Genomic DNA, 24,571 nt, shown 5'->3' on the forward strand with positions numbered 1-24,571 from the left:
ACAAAATCTTAAGTAACAAAAATACACTAAAATCTGAATCAATAACGTTTAATAAACTCTAACAGTAACAATATCGAAAACCTTGAAAAAACAATAAGCAACAATAAGACAACAATGGTTAAACTTGTAACAATATAGCGACTCCGGCCAGTGTCCATTTTAAAGCCTTCTCTTTCGTTTTTAAATTGAAAATCCATACGAACGTTGGTCCTCGCGTTCTCGTCTTGTACACCGGACAGTCGTACATGTTCCTCAGATCCTGTTTGTCCTGGGTGATAGCTTTGATGAATATCACCGGAACCACCGGGAATAACTCTTTCAGTTTTGAGTCGGCGATACTATTGAGCTGAACGTCCCATCTATAAAAATAAAAAATACAATAAATATAGAACCAACTAACTGATACAAGAAATAATAAATATTAAGTGTTGGAATTAATTTGTAATATGTATACAACCTTCTGTTGTTTCCTCTAATAATGTACTCTCGTCAGAAAAGCTCTTGTTAAATAATCATTTTAGCATGTTTTGTATGGTTTAACATAAGGTAAATAACAATATTCATATCCTATCGGATATATTGAATTTTGCATTGGATAAAATATGTTTGTGTTGATTTTTTGCTATTTTAATATCAGCAAAATTGCTATCGAAAATTTCAATTGCAATCGATCGATATAGACATCGAAAGTGGTCAGCAGCCCGGACAAAATTCAATGTATGTACAAAGTAATGTATTAAACGAATGCTGGATAAAAAAAACAAGACGAAAATACATTTGTAGGCTTGCTGCCTTAGCGACAATTTTTCAGTTTCATTTTAAGTCATTTTTTGTAAAAAACGCTTCTAATAATTCCAATACCTGGTAAAAATAATTCTGATTACTTAAATATATAATAATATACCTGGCTCCCTCCATAAACAATCCGTGAACGTAGGCGCCCTCTCGTGGGGCCGAATTAAAATCCTCCTTCTGTTTCTTGGTCACATCCGTCATCAAACACATTTTGTCCAGTGGCCACTCGTTCTTTCTCGCTGTCTGTTGCATGATAGCAGTCAGGAACGATTGCGGATTGAAGAATCCTCCAAGCCATATGGTTGCCGGCATGGAAAAGTCTTGTGTCCATCCTTCCAGTTCTTTAATTCTAAGAAAACATAGATATATTAATAATTATAGTACACCATGAGCAAAACAGATGCTAAGGTTATATCTTATGTTTTTATTTAGTATTATACACATTTAGTATTATTAAGTTACTCAGCATGGAATAATCTTGAAACTTTCATTACTATACTACGTTCATTACTTTTGTCGTTTAGTTTAAAGAAATCTGGTACTGAAGCCCATCAAACATTTTCAAATATATATGATGTGTTATATCCCGATTGTCGGTTTTGATTTTAATGACCTAAAAGTGGTTATTTTGATTAATAAGATCGGCCTGGATGACCAAGAAAAATTAAAGACAATGAACTACAAGTCTTATTGGATGAAAACACCTTTCAAACTCTCAAGGAAATTTATAAAATTAATATAATAAACATAATAATAAACATATATAAAAAATATATTCACACACACACACACACACACACACACACACACATATATATATATATATATATATATATATATATATATATATATATATATATATATATATATATATATATATATATGTATATATATGTATATATAAAATATGTATATTGAAATCTAAACAGTATTTTAAGTTAGAGTATCCTCTTGTCCAATTTAATTGGGTCTTGGTCGTTTCAGAACTGCAATAAACGTCACCGCCATATGGTTATATCAAGTGTGATGATTAATAAGAGTCGTATTTTAAGTTTAATATCGGGACCAGACAGAAAATCGATGGGCGTATAACGTCCCGTTCTTTTTCCAATCCTACTCGTCATGTCGCAAAAAATTATGTCGTTTTAATGTGTTGACAAGAACTTGACTTTATTCGACGGACAAATTTAAACGTAGAAAACGTTCCAATTATATTAGAGTTGGATATTTTCATTTTTTTCTGGGTTGTTAATTCAAAAAGTGTCAGTGTAAATAAAATTGGCTTTGCATATTTATTTTATTATTATTATTATTATATTTTAAAGTCTCGTTTTACCAACTATGGGTTTATCTGGACTGGAACTACAGTTTAACGTGGGCTCCGAACCGACTGGCGAGTGACCAACTTTAGAAATCATCCCAGAAGACGGTCTTACCCAGCCTGGTTATTGGCGTGACTGGGATCATTTTCCTTGTCGGATTTTACACTCTTGCTTAGGACAATCACAAATTTTAAACAATCACAAACATAAATTTACGACCATGTCTCAGCAGAGTTCGAACCCTCTGCTATCGCAACAGTTGGAGGACCTTCCTATCGCCTTCACCACTGCGCCACCAAGCCGGTAGCATATTTATTTTGACGACGATGGCATAGCTTGTAAATGGAAGGATTTATTGTGAAATATTGCCTATTAATATTGGGTGTATTATTGAGTTGCTCCTTTTTATATTTCTAATCATTATTTCCAATATCTACTATCTTTCTGACAATATTAGAATTCCACCTCTAAAAATTACTTCTTGTAACAGTTCCGTAAGAATGTCATGAAGGAAGCTTCCAGTCTAACTAAAAATATATTCATTTTTATATACTCAGTTCTTCAGAGATTATATCGACACTATTATGTGTGAGGAAATAACTCACCACAAAAAATTTATGGTCAATTCTCATTCGAACACATTAATTGTGTTAAATGACAGTCACTGATAATAATGTTTTCATTTTCTTTTTCTTTTTCATTTAATATTTTTGAATGATATGCGATTAAATTTATAGAACTTTCAATTTCAATACCTTCAAACTAATTACTGTTGACATATATACACTTAATCATTATCTCTATCCCTAGTTTACCATTACAAATATTTTCTTTACCTGTAAAAGGCAGCCAGGTCCACATTGTTGAATATGATACGTAAGAAGCGTATTATGTAGCAATCATTTTGTTATGAATCAAATACTCAAAATGTAACCGCTGCTCTATAGGACGATACCTAGTAACCTTTAGCCAATTAAAGTTTATGGATATACTGGACTACTGACTGGATTAAAACTGGACTCACTGCTCAACCTGGGCTTCGATTGCTTATTGGACTTTTTCGATGCCATCATCCATTATCCGATTTTTACTGTAATCTCGTTTTAGACCGAGACTCTATGGAATTCGACCGAGTTTTAGCATCCCGGGCTCAAACTGCTTTCAGAGATATGATCGATTTCCTTATATCAATATGTTTAAGGCTAAATCATTCTTCCAGATTTTTATATCCAACTTGAAACAGCCCTCAATCACTGTATATTTAACCGAAAGTCTTCTAAATAGCATGCGTAAGCAGAGGGAGGCAGAGGTAAGATTCATTTTTAGAAGATGTTCGAAAATCAACTGAAAGAAGCGAGGTTCCACTATCAATCTAAACGTTTGTAGGTTTCTACACCATAGATCAAATAGCGGCCTTTAAAAAATAGCTGAAAAAAAAGAGGGTATCTCAGATACAGATCAAACGACCGAGTAGATCAATGCTGCATCATGAATATTATTTATTCTCCTATAGGAGAGGTATCCACCTCCACCATCCACTGAAAATTTCATAGCATGCAAGAATAGACTACACAGATCTTGTGAAAGGCACAGGCCAAACAGTCTCCCATTAAAAAGCCGACTAAAAGCAAGAATCAAAAGAACTGTCAAGCTCCTTATTGATTTCAACCTAAGTTACGAAGATCCGAAAAATTAGAGAATTATGTAAAAATGTCATTTACAACTGTTATATGTTAATATATGTTAACACACATCAAGTAACTATTTTAGCTTCAATTTGTAGAATTAGCTAACCTTAACGTCAAATCGCCGACCCACTGTCCCAGTGGCAATAAACTGGGATAAGCCTTCGATGACCAGGAGCTCGGAACCTGATCCATATAGAGCGATTCCTCCAAGCTCTCCATGTCCGACGTGATAGTCAGTTCTCCTTTCAATCCCAGATCAAGTTCGTGTAAGGATCTCTTCATCTCCTTGGTCAGGTTGTTCATTCGCTCGCATTCCTGGAAGGCCACAATTATGTAGGGCGTGCGCTCCTCTACTTTGGCCATCATCTCGGCCACAGCAAATTCTTCAGGTAATTTGTCATAAATTTCTTCAAGAGTATTCCGAACCTATTAGAAAACAAAAATAGGCTCCAGAAAAAAATTCAATGTATATCAGTATCAAATGCACACCTTCTCATCTCGAGACATGCCACTACCAGCAGATGCACTGGAGTCTCTCGGTTGCATCTCAAAGATCGTCTTGAACATGTTCTCGGAAGTACTGGCCAAGAAACCAATCTCGGCATTTGGATGTAATCCATAGAGGTAGGGGCTTTCTGGCGGTAAACGATCGTCGATGTAACGATGATATCCGGGATAATCCATATTAGGTGGTGCAAAGAATCCTGTGAAATAAAAAAACACCAGTTAAAAAATAGAAATAGATTTGAAGCTTACCAGGCGCAAACTGGAGGTCTCCTTCAATAAGTTCGGCCTGCATGTAATTCAACAAGTAACTACGACAAAGCCTCCGATCCCAATCATCAGTAATATGGCCTCCATACATAATTTCTCCAAACAGATAACGTAAATCCTCCCAAGGTACCTAAAGATAAAAATTGTTAAAATAATATAATGATCAACATTAGATTAAATAAACAATAGTTAATAAACTTAGAGATGCAACACGCCACATACATAGATGATTTAACATACGATCAATAGTTAATAATATTTGCTTGCTTCGTTCAACAGCGTTTTTCAATTGAATTCACAGTAAAAAGTCTACACTTAATATGTTAATTAATTTTAAGGTCATGAAGAAGAATTTTATTTCATCTAAATTTAACCGACGCAAATTTGTTGTACCAAAAATGGACTTCACAAAAACCAACTCAAAAATCCAAAGGAACTATTATTCTATGATAATGTAAATATTTTTTCATAAACAATTGAATATCGAAGAAGACATCAAAACTGAGATTGACATACTACTTTCATTGCTTCTAACAGGTTAACAGGTCTTCCTTAACAGGTTAATTGAAGAGGCCCCGGCCTGACACATAGATGGCGCTACTAGAATTAAATCCATATGTTTTTTAGTTAGCCCTAACACTCAAAAGATGCGTGTATAAAATTGACAGCTATCGTATTATTAGTTTATGAATTATAGCATTTTGAGTGAAGCAACTTCAAAAATTGTCAAAAATGAATTTCGCGTGTTGATAAAATATTGCTTTTTGAAGGGAAAGATACAGTTGAAGCAAAATCTTGGCTTGATGCCGAGTTTCCGGACACTGCCCCAGGAAAATCAACCATCAAGGATTGGTATGCTAAGTTTAGACATGGTGAAATGAGCACCGAAGACGGTGAACGCAGTGGACTTCGAATTGCATCCTCATCGACCGTATTCGCCAGATCTGGCCCCCAGTGACTATTTCCTTTTCTCAGTTCTCAGATCTCAAAAGAGTGCTCGCTGGGAAGATATTTTCGTCGAATGAAGAGGTGATCGCCGAAATTGAGACCTATTTTGAAGCAAAGGACAAATCGTACTGCAAAAATGGTAGCGAAAAGTTGGAGCGAAAAAAAAAATTTTTTGTCAAAAAATGTGTTTTACTATGGTAGGCCGGGGACTTTTCAATTGACCTGTTAATTATTAATATAGTAGGAAAATGAACAGATATTTTTCTAATCATAATTATTTTGATGACTACAAGCGTCTTTATATTTTATTTTATATTTTATTGTTTGTTAAATTAATTCATAACTTTCTTTGATTTATTGATTGAAAAATTTCTACAAAAGTTAATTTCTAATATCTACTTTTATCCATCTCTTTCAGATAATAGATTAATATCGCATTCTCAATTATGATTTCATTTGGTTCTCGTAGTCCTTTTATACATTTCACGAACACGTGTTCATTCGCCATTGATAATCCATAATCAGTAGCAGATTACAAATTAAATAGAACTTCTCAATGCCAATTGTGTATTAATACATACTGGAGACTATTTGCTGCCTTGATTATTATTACCAATGCTTTCTGATCTTTTTGTTTTATTAGTATGTTAATATCTGCTGATTTAAATAGCTCTTAAAGTTCTCAACTTGATTTTTTATTCAGCACTTGCTCTAATTTTTCATCACTTGGGGTCACACGGCCACTTTTAAAACAAGCAAACCATTTTTGACTGAATTCACTGAATTGGAAGTTTAGACAACACTTTTATCATCATAAAATACTAAAATAACAGTCGAAATACTTTAACAATAAAAGATAATATATAAATATACTGTATTCACTAAAATTATCTGACTATTTATAATGACTAATATGTTATTATTTACTTCTTTGGAAAACTAATATACTGGTTAAAACCTGAGATATTCTGAGGTTAGAGTTAATACCGAGGACTGCAGTTCTTTTTTTAAGGGTTTATTTGGACTGTATCTATTGCTTAACGTGGGCTTCAATCCACTGTATTCGGCATTAAGTCTACCGACTGGCGAGTGACCAACGTGGAGAACCAAGAAGACATCCGATCTTACCCAGTCTGGTTTCTAACATAACTGAGATGATTTTCCTTGTCATATATACTTCACCCTCTTGCCTTATGGGTAATAAATATAAATAATCCCAAACATAAATTTATAATCATGACCCGCAGGATTCGAACCCGCGACTATCGCAACAGTAGAAGGGCAGTTCTGTTGGCTTCTCGTTCTTCTTCGTTCGGATGCCAATCAAACCGGCCTAAGACTATTGATCGAACCGCACATTAACCAATAGGTTAAATCCAGTAAAATTCCTAGTTGGTAAAAAAATATAATAAAGAAAAGTAATTTAATAAATATTTCATCATTATCTTGATTAATGATAAAACAAATTGGCGAATACTAATGAATATATATTGTACTTGAACACATACAAAGTTTACGATAAAAATTACCATAAAATATAAAATCGTCCATAAAATGTTGGAAAAAAAGCGCTCACCTAAAGTGGATCAGGATACGGGTAAAAAGAGGGACGAAGAAGGGCATCCTATCGATTGCACTAGGTGCATAATACTGCGCCAAAGATGAATGAGACTTAGTTTAGTGGTCTCGGATCGGTATATTCTTTAATATTTATCGAGATATAAAAGGCTCTCCAAACAGGCTGAATGATTTTTCATTTTATATGCCGACAGGGTTATCGGGAATATTTCCATTCGGTTACGGAATTTTCAATAAAATTTATTTTGCACCGGAATATTATCATATTCGTTCCGGATTTCATATAGGACGGGTCGTATCTATCATCTCGATTCGTTAACTATACCGTAAAACGAGTTAAATATTTTCATTTAACTTGAAATTTTACTATGTTCGGGCACTTTTCTTGAAAAATAGGAGGGAAGATACTGCTAAGTCAATAACTAAATTTGAATACCAGGTAGAATAAAGCTGTACAGTTCCGAATGTAACTAGGACTGGTAGTATAAACTGAACTTATTGATATTTATATTAGGTTCTTGCATTTAATTATTTTTTCATAATGTTGCCCTTAAAAAAGATTTGCTGAAGAAAATCTGCAAAATTTTTTCTGCCAACATGTCAAAAGAACGATGATCTGGTATTAAAACCATCGATCTTAATAAAGAGTAATTGAAAGACTCTGGTTGTAACAAAATATTTCATTCGAGATACACCAGTATATCCTTCACAAGTTTTCAAAGTGGGACCGAGCATTTACTCTGTTATTCGTTATTTTGGGCTTTAGATCAACAATACATCATTCAGTTTATTCAATCAAACATCAGTAGACATCTGAACTCAGTTTCATTCAGTTTTAGCAACTGATGCTACACTAGAGCTTGCTCATCCCTTCATATAGATAGCAAGATTTTATAGACCCTAATATTCTGCTTCGGTGTCAATTATTTTTCATCATCCTCCTCCGAGTCCTCTGAAAACCTTTTTTTTGGGACAATCAAAAAACCGTTATTATGAAACGGTTCGAAATTATATTATCAGTCAATTCATATAGCCGCCATTTTTCCGCCTTTTGGATATTTTCCAAAACGTGTAAATGTTTGGAAATAGTTTATATAGGACCAGCTAAGATATCTAACATTTCTTTGAATTTTTGAGCTATATGATTATCTAGTACGTCATTGTATTACCAGTAATGACCAGTAATGACTTTTCAGTACACCTGGTATATCTTTGATTTAGTGTTTGAAATTTATATGAATAAATTCGCTTTAATTTCTATCCAATATTCCAAAAACCATCTGATACATTTTCACAAAATTTAATTAAAGAAAAAGGAAAAATAGTCACTAAACATTACCTTGTTATTACTTTCCAGATAATTATATAAGACGCTGACGCTAATAGTCAAATCTCCCACATTGAACGGGTAATTTCTGTTCCACCCTTGAGGTCCAAACTTCCTCCTCTCTGCCACAACGGCGTGGAAATAACACAGAGCAAATAGGATTGCCTTGAATTCCGCTTCCTTGGAGCACATTTCCAATGTTTCCTGATTAAAATTATCCAGAGCCTTGTGCAGATTCGCGTACATACCGGTAGGTGGTTCGTTGGTGATCTTAATGGAAGACTCTAGAATGCCTTGAGGTATCACACAACTGTGAGGGTCAGAGGACGGCTCTGCGCTCAAGTACAGTCGATAATTTTCGTGTCCAGATTCAGCGCATTGCTCCATTTTCTTTTCCAAAGTGGCCAGCCATTTCACCACTAAATGAATGTTCTGTAATATGACCCAGTGACCTTTACTGGCCGCAAGATCCATCGCACTTTCTGCGACGACTTCTTGGCCCTGGCCTAACGAGACACTGTGGAAATTACCACTGTCAAAATTAAAACCAAGTTTCTTTCCCATTTTCTCCACGTCCTTCAGAGGATTAACACCAGGTGATAAGATAAAAAACACGGGAGTGGAAGAGCTGGTTTCCTCGTAAGACCTTTCAAACGACACGCTTCTAGCTGTTATATATTTACTACCGAGTTTCTCTTCTATATAGAGACTCACAGCATACGTCATTCGATCCGGTCTAAGGCACCTCATAATACACAATCTCTGCAGCGTAGTTTTGTTCTTCCATTCTCCAGGAAATTTCTCCTTTTCCGGACATTCGCTCTCCACGAACTTTCTCCAGCGTTTGGCCGAACCTTCTAAATCCTTATCCAGGCTTTTAAATTCGTCCATTTGCGAGAGAGCCTTTATACCACCCCATGAGCTATTGTTCAAGAAATCTACGGGCGATATTAAATTTGCTATAACAGGATACCGAAGTAAAAAGTCTAGCTCTTCGGGATTAACGTCACCAAGCTGCATAAAAATCTGGAACGTCATCTGGGCCATAAAAATTAGTTTATCGCACTCAAACAAGCCTCTGGTGGTGTACATAAAGACAGAGAAAGTTATGCTGTCCAAGAGGTTATTCACGCGATCCTTGAGCTTCTCCCCTTGTAAAGCTCGCTTCAGGGCATCTTTAAACACCACTGTGAATGCCTTAAGAGAGAACTGATAAATCATGTTGATTCTAAACAGGTCATTCAGTATAAAATACAATAAAGAAGCTCTGGCGGCGCAAGGACGATACTGTTCCCTGGCTTCGTCAATCTTTACCGATGTAACTTTAGCTTCCTCCACCTTGATTGCAATCTCGTTAGCGGTCTTTTTCGTCGTCTCTAAATTCAAAACCAACTCCACGTCACCAAGTATATTACCAGTTGCAGAAGATAATTTATAAAGTAGATTGTCCTCGCATGTTTTCAGAGTAATTTTGAAATCATTCTGTTGCTTGGTCAACGATGATTTTAACATTTCCAAATCAGGTCTCTCCACTTTTACCACTTCGGCCAAGAGTTGTTCCTCCAAACCATCCCTGGTAACTGTGAAATTGATTAAAGTAGTTTGAGCCTGTATCTCGGGCTTATAATGAGGGTTGGCAAGCTTCGTGTGAAGAATTAGGCGAAATCTTGGATCATAGTCAATTTCTTTATCGCCAATTTTAATACATCTACCCTTCTTCACTAATACCCGTCCCAAGACAGGGTCCAAAACCGCGTCCAGGGTTTCTCCAATGTTCTCGATCAGTACGGTTCTTCCCTCCGATATTCCAACTTCGATTACATCCAGGTAGGTTTTCTGGGTTGTCCTAACTACTTTCAAGTCATCGCCGTACTTGGTTTTAATCCATTTGATGCCTTGAAGTTGAGGGTCGATCATCAGCGGCCAACGACTGGAGTTGGTGAGGATGCAGGCGTTCTCAGCTGACATACGATCGGTTGGTAAACTCTCGTTGTTCCATTGAGCAATTTTGGCATCGTCCGCTAAAAGAGTCATGGGATCTAGACCTTCCGTCATGGGAATAGGTACCTCTAAAGTTTTGAAGTATGGTCTCCAATGTTTCTCGAGCATGTCTATGCGGTATTTTTTTGTAAAGCATCCCAGGTAAGAAAGGAAAGCTGTCACCAGTAAAATGTCTCCGGGAATTGTAATGGTAGCTGCTGTGTAGTCTTTAATCAGCTGTCTCCAACGTACGTTTTCTGAGGCAAGTCCATTAACCAATCGGTTAGCTAAATCAATCATGTTAGTCGTGGCGTCAGCCTCCGCCTGACACTTCAACTTAGCATTGGTAGCCTCTTCGAATTCCCCCCGTAGAACTGACAATTGTTTTTCGAGCTCCTCCAGTTTTTCTTTCAACTCACCCAACTTGGCTCTGGCTTCCGATAACTCTTTGTTCGCGGCAGCTAGAGCTTTCCGTTTCGGCTCCACCACAACGAACACCTCGTAGAACTTTAAAATGTTAATAACCCAGGCACACAATCCAGCAGCTGCGGCTGATTTGCTTAGAATCTTTTCTGGATTAAATTCCGGATCCTTCAAGTACTCCAACGTGGCCTTCACGATTTCCGGTTGCATGTTCTCCTTGTCATAGTTGATAAGATCGTAGAGAAACTGATCGACTTTGTTCATCATCAGTTTACACTCCTTCCAGCTTCGGTCTTTGGGTATTTTACCTTTTTTCGAGAAAAGTACTAAAACTGCTGCGCATACTGCAACGACAGCATCGGGCGGGCTACCAAAAGACTTTAACTCAGTCAGGTTATTCTTGTTTAACGTGTTCAGAGCCGCCTGAGCTGCCACTAAAGCCGGCTCAGCTTTTGCCAAGTCTTCAGCGCAAACTTTCGCTTTTACAGAGACATCTTCCTCGATCAACTTAACTTTACCTTCTTCTTCGCTAGCGATAGCCTGCTCTTTAGCTACCTTCTCGTTCTCAACGGTCAGCACATCAATTAAAGCAGTAGCCGCGGCATTTTTCTCGTTCAGTTCAACTTCTTGTACGGCCAGCACCTCCTTCAGGCCGTCTACCTCCTCGGAAGTGGATGCTAGTTTGGTAAGACCGTTTTGTAATCTGGTGATGTTATTGTGGATATCTTCCGTTTTTTCGGTTAAAAGTTTTGAGTAAAGATCGATCTGTTCGAGAAAAGATTTCGGAGTGGTATAGTTATATCGTTTTTCGTTTTGTAAGTATATTTCGGAAAAATTATTAACCACCCCATGGACATGTGACATGAATAATGAGACTGAGTTTACCAGGTCCTTCGGAAGTACTTCGATCTCGGATAGGAACCGTCGTGATACTGACTGCAGAGCTTCTTTGGGCCAGTCGTGAAACCAGTCTATAGAAGAACAGTTAACTAGAGCCGGAAACTTTCGAGCTCTCACCCTCAACGTTGAACCGACCGGTGAAAAACACAAAACAACTTTCAAGAGTTTTCGTACCCTGTCGATGAAGAACTTCCAGCAATTCTCCCTAGTGTCCTGCAGTCCTACATTTTTCACTTCACCTCTCATGGCACCTATAACGTTCTCTACGTCTTCGTCAGGTAATAGTTCACTGATCTCTCCCGATGCTAACATATCATTGATTAACACCAAGTACGACTCGTCGGGTACTTGAGCGTCGGTCATCAGGAAAACGATACCAACGCTTTTCAGCCCTACTTTAAGATATAAACTAGCAATGTCGCTCTTCATATCTCCCATCGAGTAGCCTTTCTTAAGCTGAATCTGAAAGACTTCGAAAGATGATATAAACGCGGCCAATCTCGTCAGAGATTGCTTGCCGAAACCACCTACACCGACTAGTAACGCATTGCCTCTCGGAGCTTCCAAAATCCTATTGATTCGGCATATATGGAACATGGCATCTTCGAACAGAACTAGGTTCATAGCCGCCACTAGATCATTATAACCGTTTAAGGCTTCATGCAGCAAACGACTTAAATGGTCATAGTCTACGATAGGGAAATACTTTGGATCCCCAATGCCTTCAGCGAAATGGCAAAATATTAGTGGTTTTTCGAAAATGACGTTTTCATCCAACTCCTCAAAGCCCTTCTTAACTGATTCTATTATCAGTTTGTTGAAGGTGTCCATATCTCGACGCTCCACCAACTTATCACAATAAACTCGATTGGCTTCATGCATCCATAAGCGGATGAAGGCGGATTGGTTTGGAACAGCGGCACCTGTTGAGAACAACATACCTTGAAATACGTTAGAAAGGTCTCTCAAGGTAAACAGGTAGTGAAACTTCACTGCGGTTGGTAAAAAGGTCTGTCCGATTTTACTGTGAAGCGAGTACGCTGCTTGGACAATAGCGGGGCACATTTTCTGAACAACAGAGTTAAATTTATGCTGAGGATTCTCCAAATGTTGCCGAAATATAGAATTATAGATATGCAAGCAGTTATCCTCTGACGGGAAACTGACCGCAAACACACAAAAATGTCTTTGCAGTCTAGGATCGATGGTGAAGGACCCTGCCGTGGGATTCATTCCCGACACAAACTGTACGTTATGAATATCTTTTAATGACAACTTTTGCCGGTCGTACCAATGCTGATAATCCATCCACTGTTTCAGCAGAGTATGGGGCTGAACTGTAAAGTATTTATCCACTTCCGGCATGTTCATATCATCGATGAAATAGATCATAGTTTTATTACCAGGAGGGCCATATACTTTACCGGCTTTCTTCTCCAGCGGCTTTTCCAAAATTCCCTGCAACATCTCCGAGGTCGTATAGAAATTAAAGGGTACATTTGTGACCGAGTACTTATCAGGAAGTGAATTGAGTTTATCCTGAAAGATGACAGATTTTCCACTACCCGCGGGTCCCACCAACATAACTGGGACCTTCATGGATACCAGATGGTCGACGAAAAATCGAATCCTGCTAGTTTCGGCAGTGTGAACGAGAGTCGCCTGTAATGGAATGTCCGGATCGAACTCAAACTGCGGCACTAGTTCGGTCCACGGAACAAAACGCTTCGTCTCTTCTTCTATATAATACTGAAAGACGTTTCCCCCAACAGGAAATTTAACGGTTTTAAATTCGTTGGTAAACCATTTACTAAATTCGTTCCTCCAGTCGATAATTTGATCTTGAAATAAGGCAGAACCAAAGGCCCACACCACCGAAAACACGAAATAAATCTCGTACCATTCTTTGGGACAGTCAGGAGGCACGTTTTGCGGTGTCAAGAAGCAATCTAGAAGACTGCAAAGCATTTGCAGGTGAGCTATGTCACATATCGGTGTAATTTTCTTTACTTTCTTATGTACGGCCTCCAAACAAGGCGGTACGTACTTGTCGAAGAGGATCATTAGGTTCGCCTTTTCGCTCTGTATGGTTCTGGTGTCTATCCAAGATGCTATAAAGGGATTCCAACCCAGATCAGCGGGGTTTATGTAGAGGATGCCGGCTCGAGATACTGTGGCAGGAGTAGCAGTTCGTAAGTTGGCTATTTCAAAGAGGAGCCTCATAGAACTGGTAAGTGCAATGCGCTCGTTACTTGCCAGGGTCAATACCTTGTTATCGTCCATCAAGGTGTTCAATGACTCAATCCACATAGGATCTATATCGCCATCCAAGACTATCCACTTGGGACCATCACCTGATAAATTCGCTTGGTCCCTCATAATCACGGAGAACAATCCATCCTTCCATTCTCTGGTAGCCGGATTGATAACACCAAAGAGTTCGTCATTAGTTACGGCTTTCGGATTCAGATCGTTATAGAATGGTTTCTTTTTCATGTTAGCATAGGTTCGATTCAAACACTTCCACACCATCGACTTGCCGGTTCCAGCGAAACCAATTATAAAAACCGAATGTCGAACGGCGAAGAGTTCCTCCAACTGTACCACTTTCAAGGTAAACCCTTCCTCGGGCTGAAGCTTCATCTCGACCGCCGTCTTTTTAATTGTCTTCTCCAATTCGGGATTCCGTTTCCTTGGAACGTCCAGGGCAGGGAACAGATCTCCTATCAATCCCATGAAGACCGGCACATCTTCCGTGATTATTTTCGGTATATTGAAGTCTCTAAGGGCTCGCATCAACACTTGATCCTCCGGCCGCTGCTTGTCGCCGCGCTTGAGCTTTCCGGCCACTACCAATACTGACTTAATAGCTCGTAATCCCCAATCATAATGATCCTGCTTGCTGAGAAGCTCTTTACACAGAGTGTAGAGCGTGATGAATTTTCGAGCAAGCAACCTGGCCTCCTGAAAACCCTCAGCTACCAGCATAATTTCAGAAATCAGTGCGAAATCGGGTACTACCATTGCACACGGTCTGAATAGCGCTTTCAAATTTTCAGGCAGCTCTGTTCTGCCGGCATAACCCGGATTCATAGTTATGAATATACCCACCTGAAAATAAAAACAATTTATGGTTGTTTTGTTTATTTCATTTGTCTCAATATTTTGATACTAACCGTAGGTATCAGTCCGATATCTTGACCAAGAAAAAAGAACCTCTTCTTCTTGTCCTTAATAGCATCTTGTATGAGTTTTACCTGCACTGCCACAACAGACAGTACCTCAACTGATATTCGATTGAATTCATCAAAACATCCCCAACAGCCAGTCTGTGCCAAACCCTTAAAAATATTTAAGATAAGATTTATTAATTTATTACTAAACTTCATTTTAACATTTTGAGAGTAAAATTATCTTAATCCCTTCAAATCTCCCTAGACCAATGTAGATTACATTCACATTAACCGTGTAGTATCATGAATTAACTAGTAAACTACATATTATATTCTTAATAAAGCATAATATCCAGGTCTTTCACTAATAAACCATTTAGTCAATAACTTATACTTTTTAAATATACTCTTTAATAAAAATGTTTATTTTATTTTATATTCATATTCAGTTTATATTACATTATTAAAGTATTATAAAAAATTCGTCAATAATTTCCAATATTTCATGGCTTAACCAGTAATAAAGTAATAAGTAATAAAGTAACATAGTAATAAAGGACTTCTGTAACTAGAAACTGTTCAAAGAATATACTATACAAATATTTAAGAATATTTAGTCGCTCAAAGGTTCGATAGCAGCTTAGGAGATCCTAAAAGCGTATTTTCTTATGAATTTTAATTTCAAACAAGTATTTCTTCGAATTTAGTTTTGTGTCCATCAAGCTTTCTGTGGCAAGCCCCATATATAACAAGAAATGCATCACAAATGTTGATTGCATTATATAATGATATTTCCCTCCCTATGAATAATTACTAATAATACCCAAGTATTCACAAACATTCATGAACTTTTAAATACCTGGTCAAAGGAGCGCACAGTTGGTGCCACTTGATAGATGAAGATTGTCGTCACTAAATATTTATGCCCGTTTAATATTTGTAATTTGAATGTAATTAAATTCAGTTTAACTTAATCTATCGAAGACACCATATTACAAATATCATATCGATATAATAAAAAATTTAATATAGCAACCACCATTATTGCGTCGGTTCAAATCAAAAGGATTTTTTTTAAATCTTGCAACCTATTCAGAGTAACCTTCAGATTATAATTGTTACTTTAAACCATTCCCAATGCGCATAAACATACACCAAATTTTATTAAAATCGGTCCAAGCGCTTACGGAAAGCTCGATTTGATTTTGAACACACGGAAAAAATAATTAAATATATAAAGATGGGATATTTACCGTCAAGTTAGCAAACAACGTGTATTTTAGGTTTACCTTATAAATATTACCAATCGATTTGTAGTCCATTTGTTCTGAACAATTGAAGACGTAGACCATCATTCCCAGTGCTTTGCCCAGATCTTTGGTAGTTTCTGTCTTGCCAGTACCAGCAGGTCCAGCAGGTGCTCCTCCCATTATCAAGTGCAAACTCTGAGTGAGCGTTATATAGCACCTAAGTTATAGTGAGAAGTTTGTTGGATCTGTTGAAATTAAATCGATACTCCACTAACCTGTCAGTCAGGGGGGTTATAACTAATCTAGGTGTATTTCCCAGGTACTCGTAGGAGTATTGAAACTGAGCATCGCAAATATTTGCAAAGCACTCCTTCTCTTTCTCATCCCAGCGATGTCTCAGTTGGCTCTGCCATTGAAAAGCTTGAGAATTCTCCACTTTTAGCGTTATCAGCTTGGACACAACGTCCCGAGAGTGCACGTCAATCGTACAAACTGTCATAATCTTTTGTCTATCGCAATCGGTCATATCTCCCAGCAGAAAAGTTATCAAAGCGTTCAACTGGTTGATTTGTTTCCTTTGATAGTCCTTCAAAGCATTCTCATAACCCTCTTCTAAACGAGCAAAGGCCATATTTACTTCCATCGTCCACCAGATCTGAGTACCTGATCAATATATCTAAATTAATAAAATTACCACCCAGTCAACTGTAACTTACCGCAAAGAGCAGGTTGAGCTGGATAATCGAAAATCCACAATTCTCTCGGCTTCTCGTCGTAGGTTACTACTGCTTCGCCGAACAGTTTGTGCAGGGTTGCTCTCATCACGCTAATAACCTGATTCAGCCAAACCTCAACCTTCCCACTACAATCGCAAATCATAGTAAACTGAACGTGTTCTCCGTTCTCCTTCGAAATCATCTCTTTGGCCCTCTTCGACGGTTTCCCGCCTTCCTCTATAAAAACTAACGAGGCCAGCGAGTCAAACAGCTTCGTCAAGTGTCTCTGAATCAAATCAGGCTGATTTCCGTTGGATAGTATATCCAATAGGTCCGCAGCCGATACAAAATAGAATCGGGGAAATGCCAGACGCTTAGTCTCTAAATAGTCGTTCAGAGCTTTCTCGCAAAGAGTCAAATCTTTAAGCAACCCCTCCAATTTCTCTTGGAGACCAGGTTTGTTGGTGGCTTTAATGATGTTAGGTGTTTTCAACATATCGCTCAAAACATCTTTGAAATCCCTATCGATCTTATCAAATCTCTTTGAGTCTTCTGGTAGTTGACTTCTAATGTCTTCCGATCCAATGAAGATACTCTCCAAGTACGTCCATTTTCTCTGGACGTCGAAGTAAACTTGCCTTACTTGATCAGCGTTGCCTAGTTTCTTCTGCCATTCGGACACGTCGCCCAAGAAGAAGTCGATGAACTTTGACGTCATCATGTTCTGCAACGCTACTTGATTCTCTTCCAGTGTCTCGATGGTTTCTTCGGTAATGGTGAGCAGTTTCAACTTGGTTCTTTCATGAACCTCAGTACCAAACTCCAAGACGTTCCAGTTTGCGTTCAATTCTTTCAACACCTTCTCCATGGCCATCTCTTTCACGGACTTGTCAACAATATTCTTGACTTCGTCTTCATATTCATGTAGGTTCAACGCCAAAAGGTCACTTAAAGTTGTATCATCGTTCATAACAAACTTTACCTAGGACAATAATAAAGAAGTGTAATCCACTCGAATGATCAATTTAATTTGACCAGTAGAATGGACATCAGTTTAATGCCAGGTAATATGATACTACGGATTTTTGATGATCAACACCATAGAGTAATAGAGAGAAAACTCCCTAGCTATCTCTGGAGAAAGTTTCGCAATGTCCAATATCCAGATGACTAATCCCAGACATTAACATAAATAGGTCTCACATTTATTTAATGCCTTTAATTTAATTGGGCCTATTAGAATTCTATCTTTTTGTTTTATTATATTAAAAACTTCAGCTTCTTTAATCCAAAAAGATATTATGCACTTATCATTGATATTCTTGACATAATAATAATAACATTTTTCCCTGAAAGCCAATATATATGAAACGAATAATTGAAAATTTATATTTTCAAAAAATTTGACACGCCAAAAATGTTGCTATAAAATAAGCCATATAATTTTATTTTAATAAGGTAGATAAAGAGCTACACTTATATGTGGGATTTTTACCTGACTTATCTATTTTTTAAATAAGTGTCAAAAATTTCTTGAAAGAAAAACTAGGATTTAATTTCGAAATCGTAGAAAAATACTAAATCATTGTCTAATCTAATCATTTACTTCTGCAATAAGAAAATGATGCCCAAACAACAATGGATGAACAAACCACAAATACACTATAAGAATGAAATAAACCAATCAAATGCCTTCGCTGCCCTTTGCATAACGATTCAAACAATTAGTAAGTTCAAAGAAGTAATACATAGATTGAACGTCGCGAAACATTGCTCTTCAAAATTGCATATAAAGTTAAATCTCTATTTTCTCTGTAGATCAACACCAGAAAAAAAAACATCTGAAATATTTACGACAAAAATATATTTTTCTTAGTTTAGAAACGTTATAAAAGTACAAAACATATGAATTTCCTTAAAACTCCATATACGGACCGATGGTAAAAGTGATATTGTGATTATGCATGATTGTATTTTCCCTACTCACTTTATCAATTAAAGCAGCCAACTTTTCTCCAAACTAGTAATGAGCAGCAAAAATATTCAAATAAAATTATCAAAAATATTTTAATAATTGCATACGCTTACCTTAGTAGCCTGCATCAGCTGTATCCAGTGTCTGTCCCGTATAGCAGGATTTTGTAACTCCGTCACCGCCCTCAAAGAAGTCAACATATTCTTGATGGTAGCATCCATTTGGATATATGCATCCCATCCCTTCAACTCCTTGTCCATCTGTCTTATTTCCTTACCATACTTCTTACACTCCATTTCCATATTTTCCACGTCAATTTTCTTCCACGGCGTCAACTTCCATTCTTCGATACACGAACGCACGACGTTTATAAAGTCCCACAGCTGCTTCAACTGCTTCAGTTCCTTTCGATTCGACTTCAGCGCTTTGAATTCCGGCAAGGACAGCTCAAACAAGTTTGCCTGTTCCTGCAACTTGTCGCGCTCTTGTTCTAAATCAAAGCATTGGGCGTGTGTCTTGTCTAACAAGCGATAGATATCGGGACAATCCCAGTTGAAAAACCGGAAGTTCTTGAACTGTTCCCGATACATATTTTGACGGATTTCGAACAGGTTGATACGACGTTTGATCGCGTTGACTTGAAGAGCTTGCAGAGGTGCGACTGTTTGCTTGGTAGTTGCTGCGACCTATAATAAACAGAAAACTCTTATAAATCTTATGCCAGTTATCAGTTAATATTAAAACCTATTTGAACATATGAGGTGATAATAGGAAGTTGCACTAAGTTCTCAAACCAATTAACAGGTCAATTGAAAAGTCCCTGGCCTACCATAGTAAAACACATTTTTTTGGGAAAATTAGTTTTTTTATTCAACATAATTCCCTTCAAGGGTGATTCACTGATTATAGCAACCCTCCAACTTTTCGATACCATTTTTGTAGTACAATTTGTCCTTTGCTTCAAAATAGGCCTCAGTTTCGGCGATCAGAGGAAATAGTCGCGGGGGGCAAATCTGGAGAATACGGTGGATGAAAAAGCAATTCGAAGCTCTTTCATTGATTTCCAGCCATTCATGGATTTTTCCCATCGTTTTCACTGACTTGTGACACAGTGCATTGTCTAATTGAAACATTTTATTTTTCTACAAATGCGGCCGTTTTTGGGCGACTGCGTCCTTCAAGCGGTCCAATAACGCCAGGTAATAGTCGCTGTTGATGGTCCTTCCTTTTTCAAGGTAGTTAATGAAAATTATTCCATGCGCATCCCAAAATACAGACGCCATAACATTGCAAGCCGACTGTTGCCTTTTCCCACGCTTTAGAACGGCTTCATCATGTGCAATCCACTAGGATGACTGTGGATTGGACTCAGGTTTATTACGCTTGATCATCTTCAGACACTACTCCGAATCATCAACTCGTCGTAGTTTTTGGTCAAAAGTGAGCTCGCGCGGCACCCACTATGCACAGATCTTTCTCAAACCCATATATTCGTGAATGATATGATGTACACCTTCAGTTGATTTCTTCAAAGTGTCTGCTATTTCATTTAATTTTAATTCACAATAACAAAAGTGGCTTCACTCAAAATTCTATAATTCACAAACTAATGATCCCACAGCTGTCAAATTTCTACACGCATCTTTTGAGGGTTAGGTCTAACTAAAAAATATATGGATTTATTTTGGTAGCGCCATCTATGTGTCAGGCCGGGGAATTTTCAATTGACTTGTTAGTAATCTAACGCTGCCAAAACAAAGTTCTTCGATTAATCGTTATTAATAAGTTAATTTTAATTTTATAACATACTGATGTATTTATCCAGCACTTGCCTTACTTGTATATTGATGCAAGTACATCAGAAGTATAGTACTAAATTAATTTGTAAATTAATATTGTTCTAAGTATATAATAAATAAGAATGTGAGATAAAATAAAATTCAAAAGTGACCAAAAAAAGCTACAAAAATTATAACTGACTTACCACTATATAATCATATGTAAAATTAGTAAACATATTGGAATAATAGTGAATAACTCCATGATTTTTGTCATATGGTATTTTACATTATAGTTCTAATAATGATTAATATAAACCACCACTTCCGATACAATAACCTATCTAGAATACCTAGATCTCCTAGATATCTAGATAACCTGTTACCAACAATATAGGTAGCCTAATCGTAGAGTATTCTAACTAAATACATGTTCTAAATGCTTGGATGATGTTGGTGAAAATCATCAAGTGAAGTGAGTTGAGTGACTAAAATCAACCATAGAGACAAAAAAAGTTAATATTCACGTATCAGTTTAGATTTCAATACAAAAAAAAGTATTGGTCAGGGTATATAGAATCACAGACATCATTTAAAAAATCTATAAAGAATAGAGCTGGTTTTCATTAAGGTTTAACATAAAAAAACTCGTCTAAAACTGAGAAAAATGATAGCCAAGCAACTCAACGAACTTTGAAACTCTTATGTATAAACTTACGAATATTTAAAGCTAAAAAAGGAAAAGCATATTCAACAATTACAGAACTTGAAAAAGTAGTTAATTTAATTTTAATGACACCTCTGCTATTTCTGATAAACTTTACGGAGAGTAAACTTATAATTGTTCGAATACTTTTTGGTATGGCATGCCTCCATTGGTAATATTTTGGTTTTCGTTAGTATCAATGGTTTTGATGGTGATTTGAATCCATTTCATAAAGAACGATAGTTTGGACAGTTTCCATCTTTATGAATGAAAAAATCTATAATTGATGGGGTATTCCCTTGATTACCCAATGGATGATAATTATGATAAGTTATGACAATTATGAGAAAAAAGAATTAATATTACCTTATTAAAGTACCAAACATATGTGTTTAAACAGTTTTCGATATTGATGAAGTGCATAATATTTTAAAAACGTTTATTACTATGAGGCATTCGTTTTTTTTTGACGTGCTCTATATCTCGAGTAATACAAAGAATATTATCAGATATCAGCTATAGGATCTACAGAGGTATATCAGAAACAGCTTGGTTCATTTTCTGTCAACGGGATGCCTGGACTGAGCGGTTTCCGAATAGTTGTATGTTGGGTTATTTTTAAGACATTTTTATATGAAGACATGTTATTGGTATTATACGTTTGATTCTTTAGGAATTGTATTGGGATATTTTGATAAAGGCCGTGAATATTTTTTGTATAGAATATTAGTTCTTAAAATAGGTTATAGTGTATAATGTACCCTCTAATTAGTTATTTTAATGTAGCTTTTTATAAGTCATTGTTTTAATCTCTTATACTCTCCCTTTAATTTTACGAAATCTCATCAAGGAAAATGTCGTATTGGTTGGAGACACCACCTACAGACTGCGCCGACGTAGAGCGCCAATCATGTGGCCTGAAGACCGTGCGACAAAAGACAGCTTACAACTCATAAAAGTTCCGTAGAGTTACTTAAATTCAAGAAGCCCAGTCTATTTTTCAAGAAGAGACCTAAATATTGAACGCCTCTTATTATTCAAGATATCGATCAAGCGTGGAGGCAACAACTGCCATAAATTCCTTCTGGAAATTACTATAGTGATGGGGTTTATAACTGATGAGTTGTTGAAATTAGTTGAGGGAAATTATGCTGGAAAATATTATTTTACGAGCTACAAATCGACTTTCCACTTCTCCAAAAAATATTAATTTGCTCTCATATACCCGAAATACTTACTTTTTTACACTGAATCCACTTATCCGGCATTTCTTGTAATTGAACATTGATTTCCTCCGGGAATTCTACATTATATTCCTTCAGTAACTCCATGATCTGCTTCAACGGTTCAAACATGTTATCCGTTTCCACTTGCCTCTCTTTAACTTTAAACAAGTAACCCATCACCTTGATAAGTTCGTCGTAATCATCCTCTGTAAGAGGCCTTTGCATGGCTGCAATTGCTTCTTTTATGAAGTTATCCAGCTCGCTAAGACTATTGACCACTCGATCGTACAAGTGTTGCTTGAACAAGTTACCCCATTTACAGACAGCGTTAAGGATTGCTTGTCGTAACGGTTTTACATCGACCCTTAACCATGAAGATAGCACTTTCTCAGACGGGATCTGCTCGACTTTCTTATAGAGTTCTTCGTAGTAATCAATTTGTTCTTTAAATTGTTTTATAGTTGGCGGGGTCTCCTTAACAGCGCCTTCCCCTGATTCTCTGATCAAATCTAACTCGTCGAGGGTAAGAAGCCTTCCATATAACAGGAATTGCCGAAGAAATTCCTGCCTGTCCTCTTCCCAAAGGATATAGTAGTCGTCGAATTCTTTACGGAACGCCCGGGCGGCTTCCATGCCCGCTACAACTTTCGCCAATATGTCCTTTTTCTGTTGCACCAGAGATGGATCTTCTTTAATGATGTCGTAGTAGGAGACGGGATCATTGGGGTCCGGATGATTCATAAACGAACACGTAAAATAAATGTCTTCTAAAAGATCTGAAATTTAAAACAGTCAAAATCACTTTGCCATTTATATTTTTAGTTAAAAAGAACGTCGCGTTAGACAAGAAGCAGAACAAAGATTCGCAATCGAATAAACGGACGGGTTAGTCGAGAGATACTCCCAACTTGATCTGCAGTTACAGAGATTGGTTTGTCAGTCAATTATAAGCTTATTTGGACTTATGTGATGCAAATATGGGGTTGCACTGAAACATCCAACCGACTAGTAATAAATACTGCAAAAAAAAAGTCTTTCTTCAATTACCTATGCTTATCGCTACGTAACCAATCAGGAACTGCACGATAACTTCTAAATGAACTAAATGAATTTACAAATCTATCCACGACTTCGCCTTAAAGTATGAAATATGGTTTACATAGCAACATGGGATCAAGAATAGCAACTGGGAACACGCGGGAAATCAGAAAATTGAAGCAAACCAAACCATACAAAGTTGTATAACGTATAAGTGATACTATTAACTTTAGCTAAAGTAGTCTAATTCAATTTCAATTTAGAAAATACATACTGATGTATTTATCTCGTACATTTCGTGCTTATGTATTTATGCAAGCACAACAGAACAGTAGTGACAAATTAGTTTGTAAGTCTATAAATCTGAACAGAAGTTACCTGAGCTTGAACATTATTTGTCGGTTAACAAGAGCGAGAATAGAACAATCAAAATAGTTATATCAAGGAATGTTACCGAAATTATAAAAAGTGGCAACAAACCACAAGTTCAATCATAGTTCAATATGTGCTAAAAGTCGGCCAAGAAAGGCAATCACACAGTATTTCAACAAATTCATACTCTGAAGGCTTAGAAGATATTAGCGGAAATCATCAAATGAAATAAAATTCTATTTAACCAATTTACTGCTTTTAATTCCTGTTCAAAGGACTGGAATCAATAGATAGAAAACACCTAATTCTCCCATATCAATTTGTATTTGAAAACAAACACAAAATAATTTGTCGGGTTATCCAATCACAGACATATTTTTAAAAAAATTATGAAGGAAAGAACTGGTGAGCTATATTCTTGGACATTGGTGCAATATTTCGCTACGGTTTAAGTTAAGGAACTATATGCAATCTGTGAAAATTTGTCAGCCAAGCAAGACAATAAATTCTGAAAGATATATCTCATTTAGAATGTTTAAAGCCAAAAAAAAGTATATTCAATAACAACATAGCTCTAACAAAAGCATGAACTTATTATTCGC

At 36.8% G+C, this 24,571-nt stretch overlaps 1 protein-coding gene across 1 annotated transcript in view; it reads right to left on the reverse strand.

Annotated features, from left to right (window-relative positions):
* Window positions 1-38: 38 nt before the first annotated feature.
* The window catches only part of LOC143194716 (dynein beta chain, ciliary), a 40,656-nt gene continuing 16,123 nt past the window's right edge, over window positions 39-24,571 (reverse strand). Inside the window, exons 7-18 of the mRNA XM_076401366.1 lie at window positions 22,572-23,335; window positions 18,963-19,535; window positions 16,875-17,856; window positions 16,434-16,821; window positions 16,198-16,375; window positions 14,912-15,076; window positions 8,445-14,846; window positions 4,562-4,709; window positions 4,295-4,509; window positions 3,912-4,231; window positions 905-1,144; window positions 39-359 (exon numbers count right to left, since the gene is read on the reverse strand). Coding sequence (XP_076257481.1) covers window positions 119-359; window positions 905-1,144; window positions 3,912-4,231; window positions 4,295-4,509; window positions 4,562-4,709; window positions 8,445-14,846; window positions 14,912-15,076; window positions 16,198-16,375; window positions 16,434-16,821; window positions 16,875-17,856; window positions 18,963-19,535; window positions 22,572-23,335 — 10,616 coding nt within the window. The 3' untranslated portion in view covers window positions 39-118. The remainder of the gene's footprint in view (window positions 360-904; window positions 1,145-3,911; window positions 4,232-4,294; window positions 4,510-4,561; window positions 4,710-8,444; window positions 14,847-14,911; window positions 15,077-16,197; window positions 16,376-16,433; window positions 16,822-16,874; window positions 17,857-18,962; window positions 19,536-22,571; window positions 23,336-24,571) is intronic.

This window comes from Rhynchophorus ferrugineus, unplaced genomic scaffold (assembly GCF_030347505.1).
Source record: "Rhynchophorus ferrugineus isolate W39M unplaced genomic scaffold, kcgeb_rfMv2 rfM4, whole genome shotgun sequence".
NCBI lineage: Eukaryota > Metazoa > Arthropoda > Insecta > Coleoptera > Curculionidae > Rhynchophorus > Rhynchophorus ferrugineus.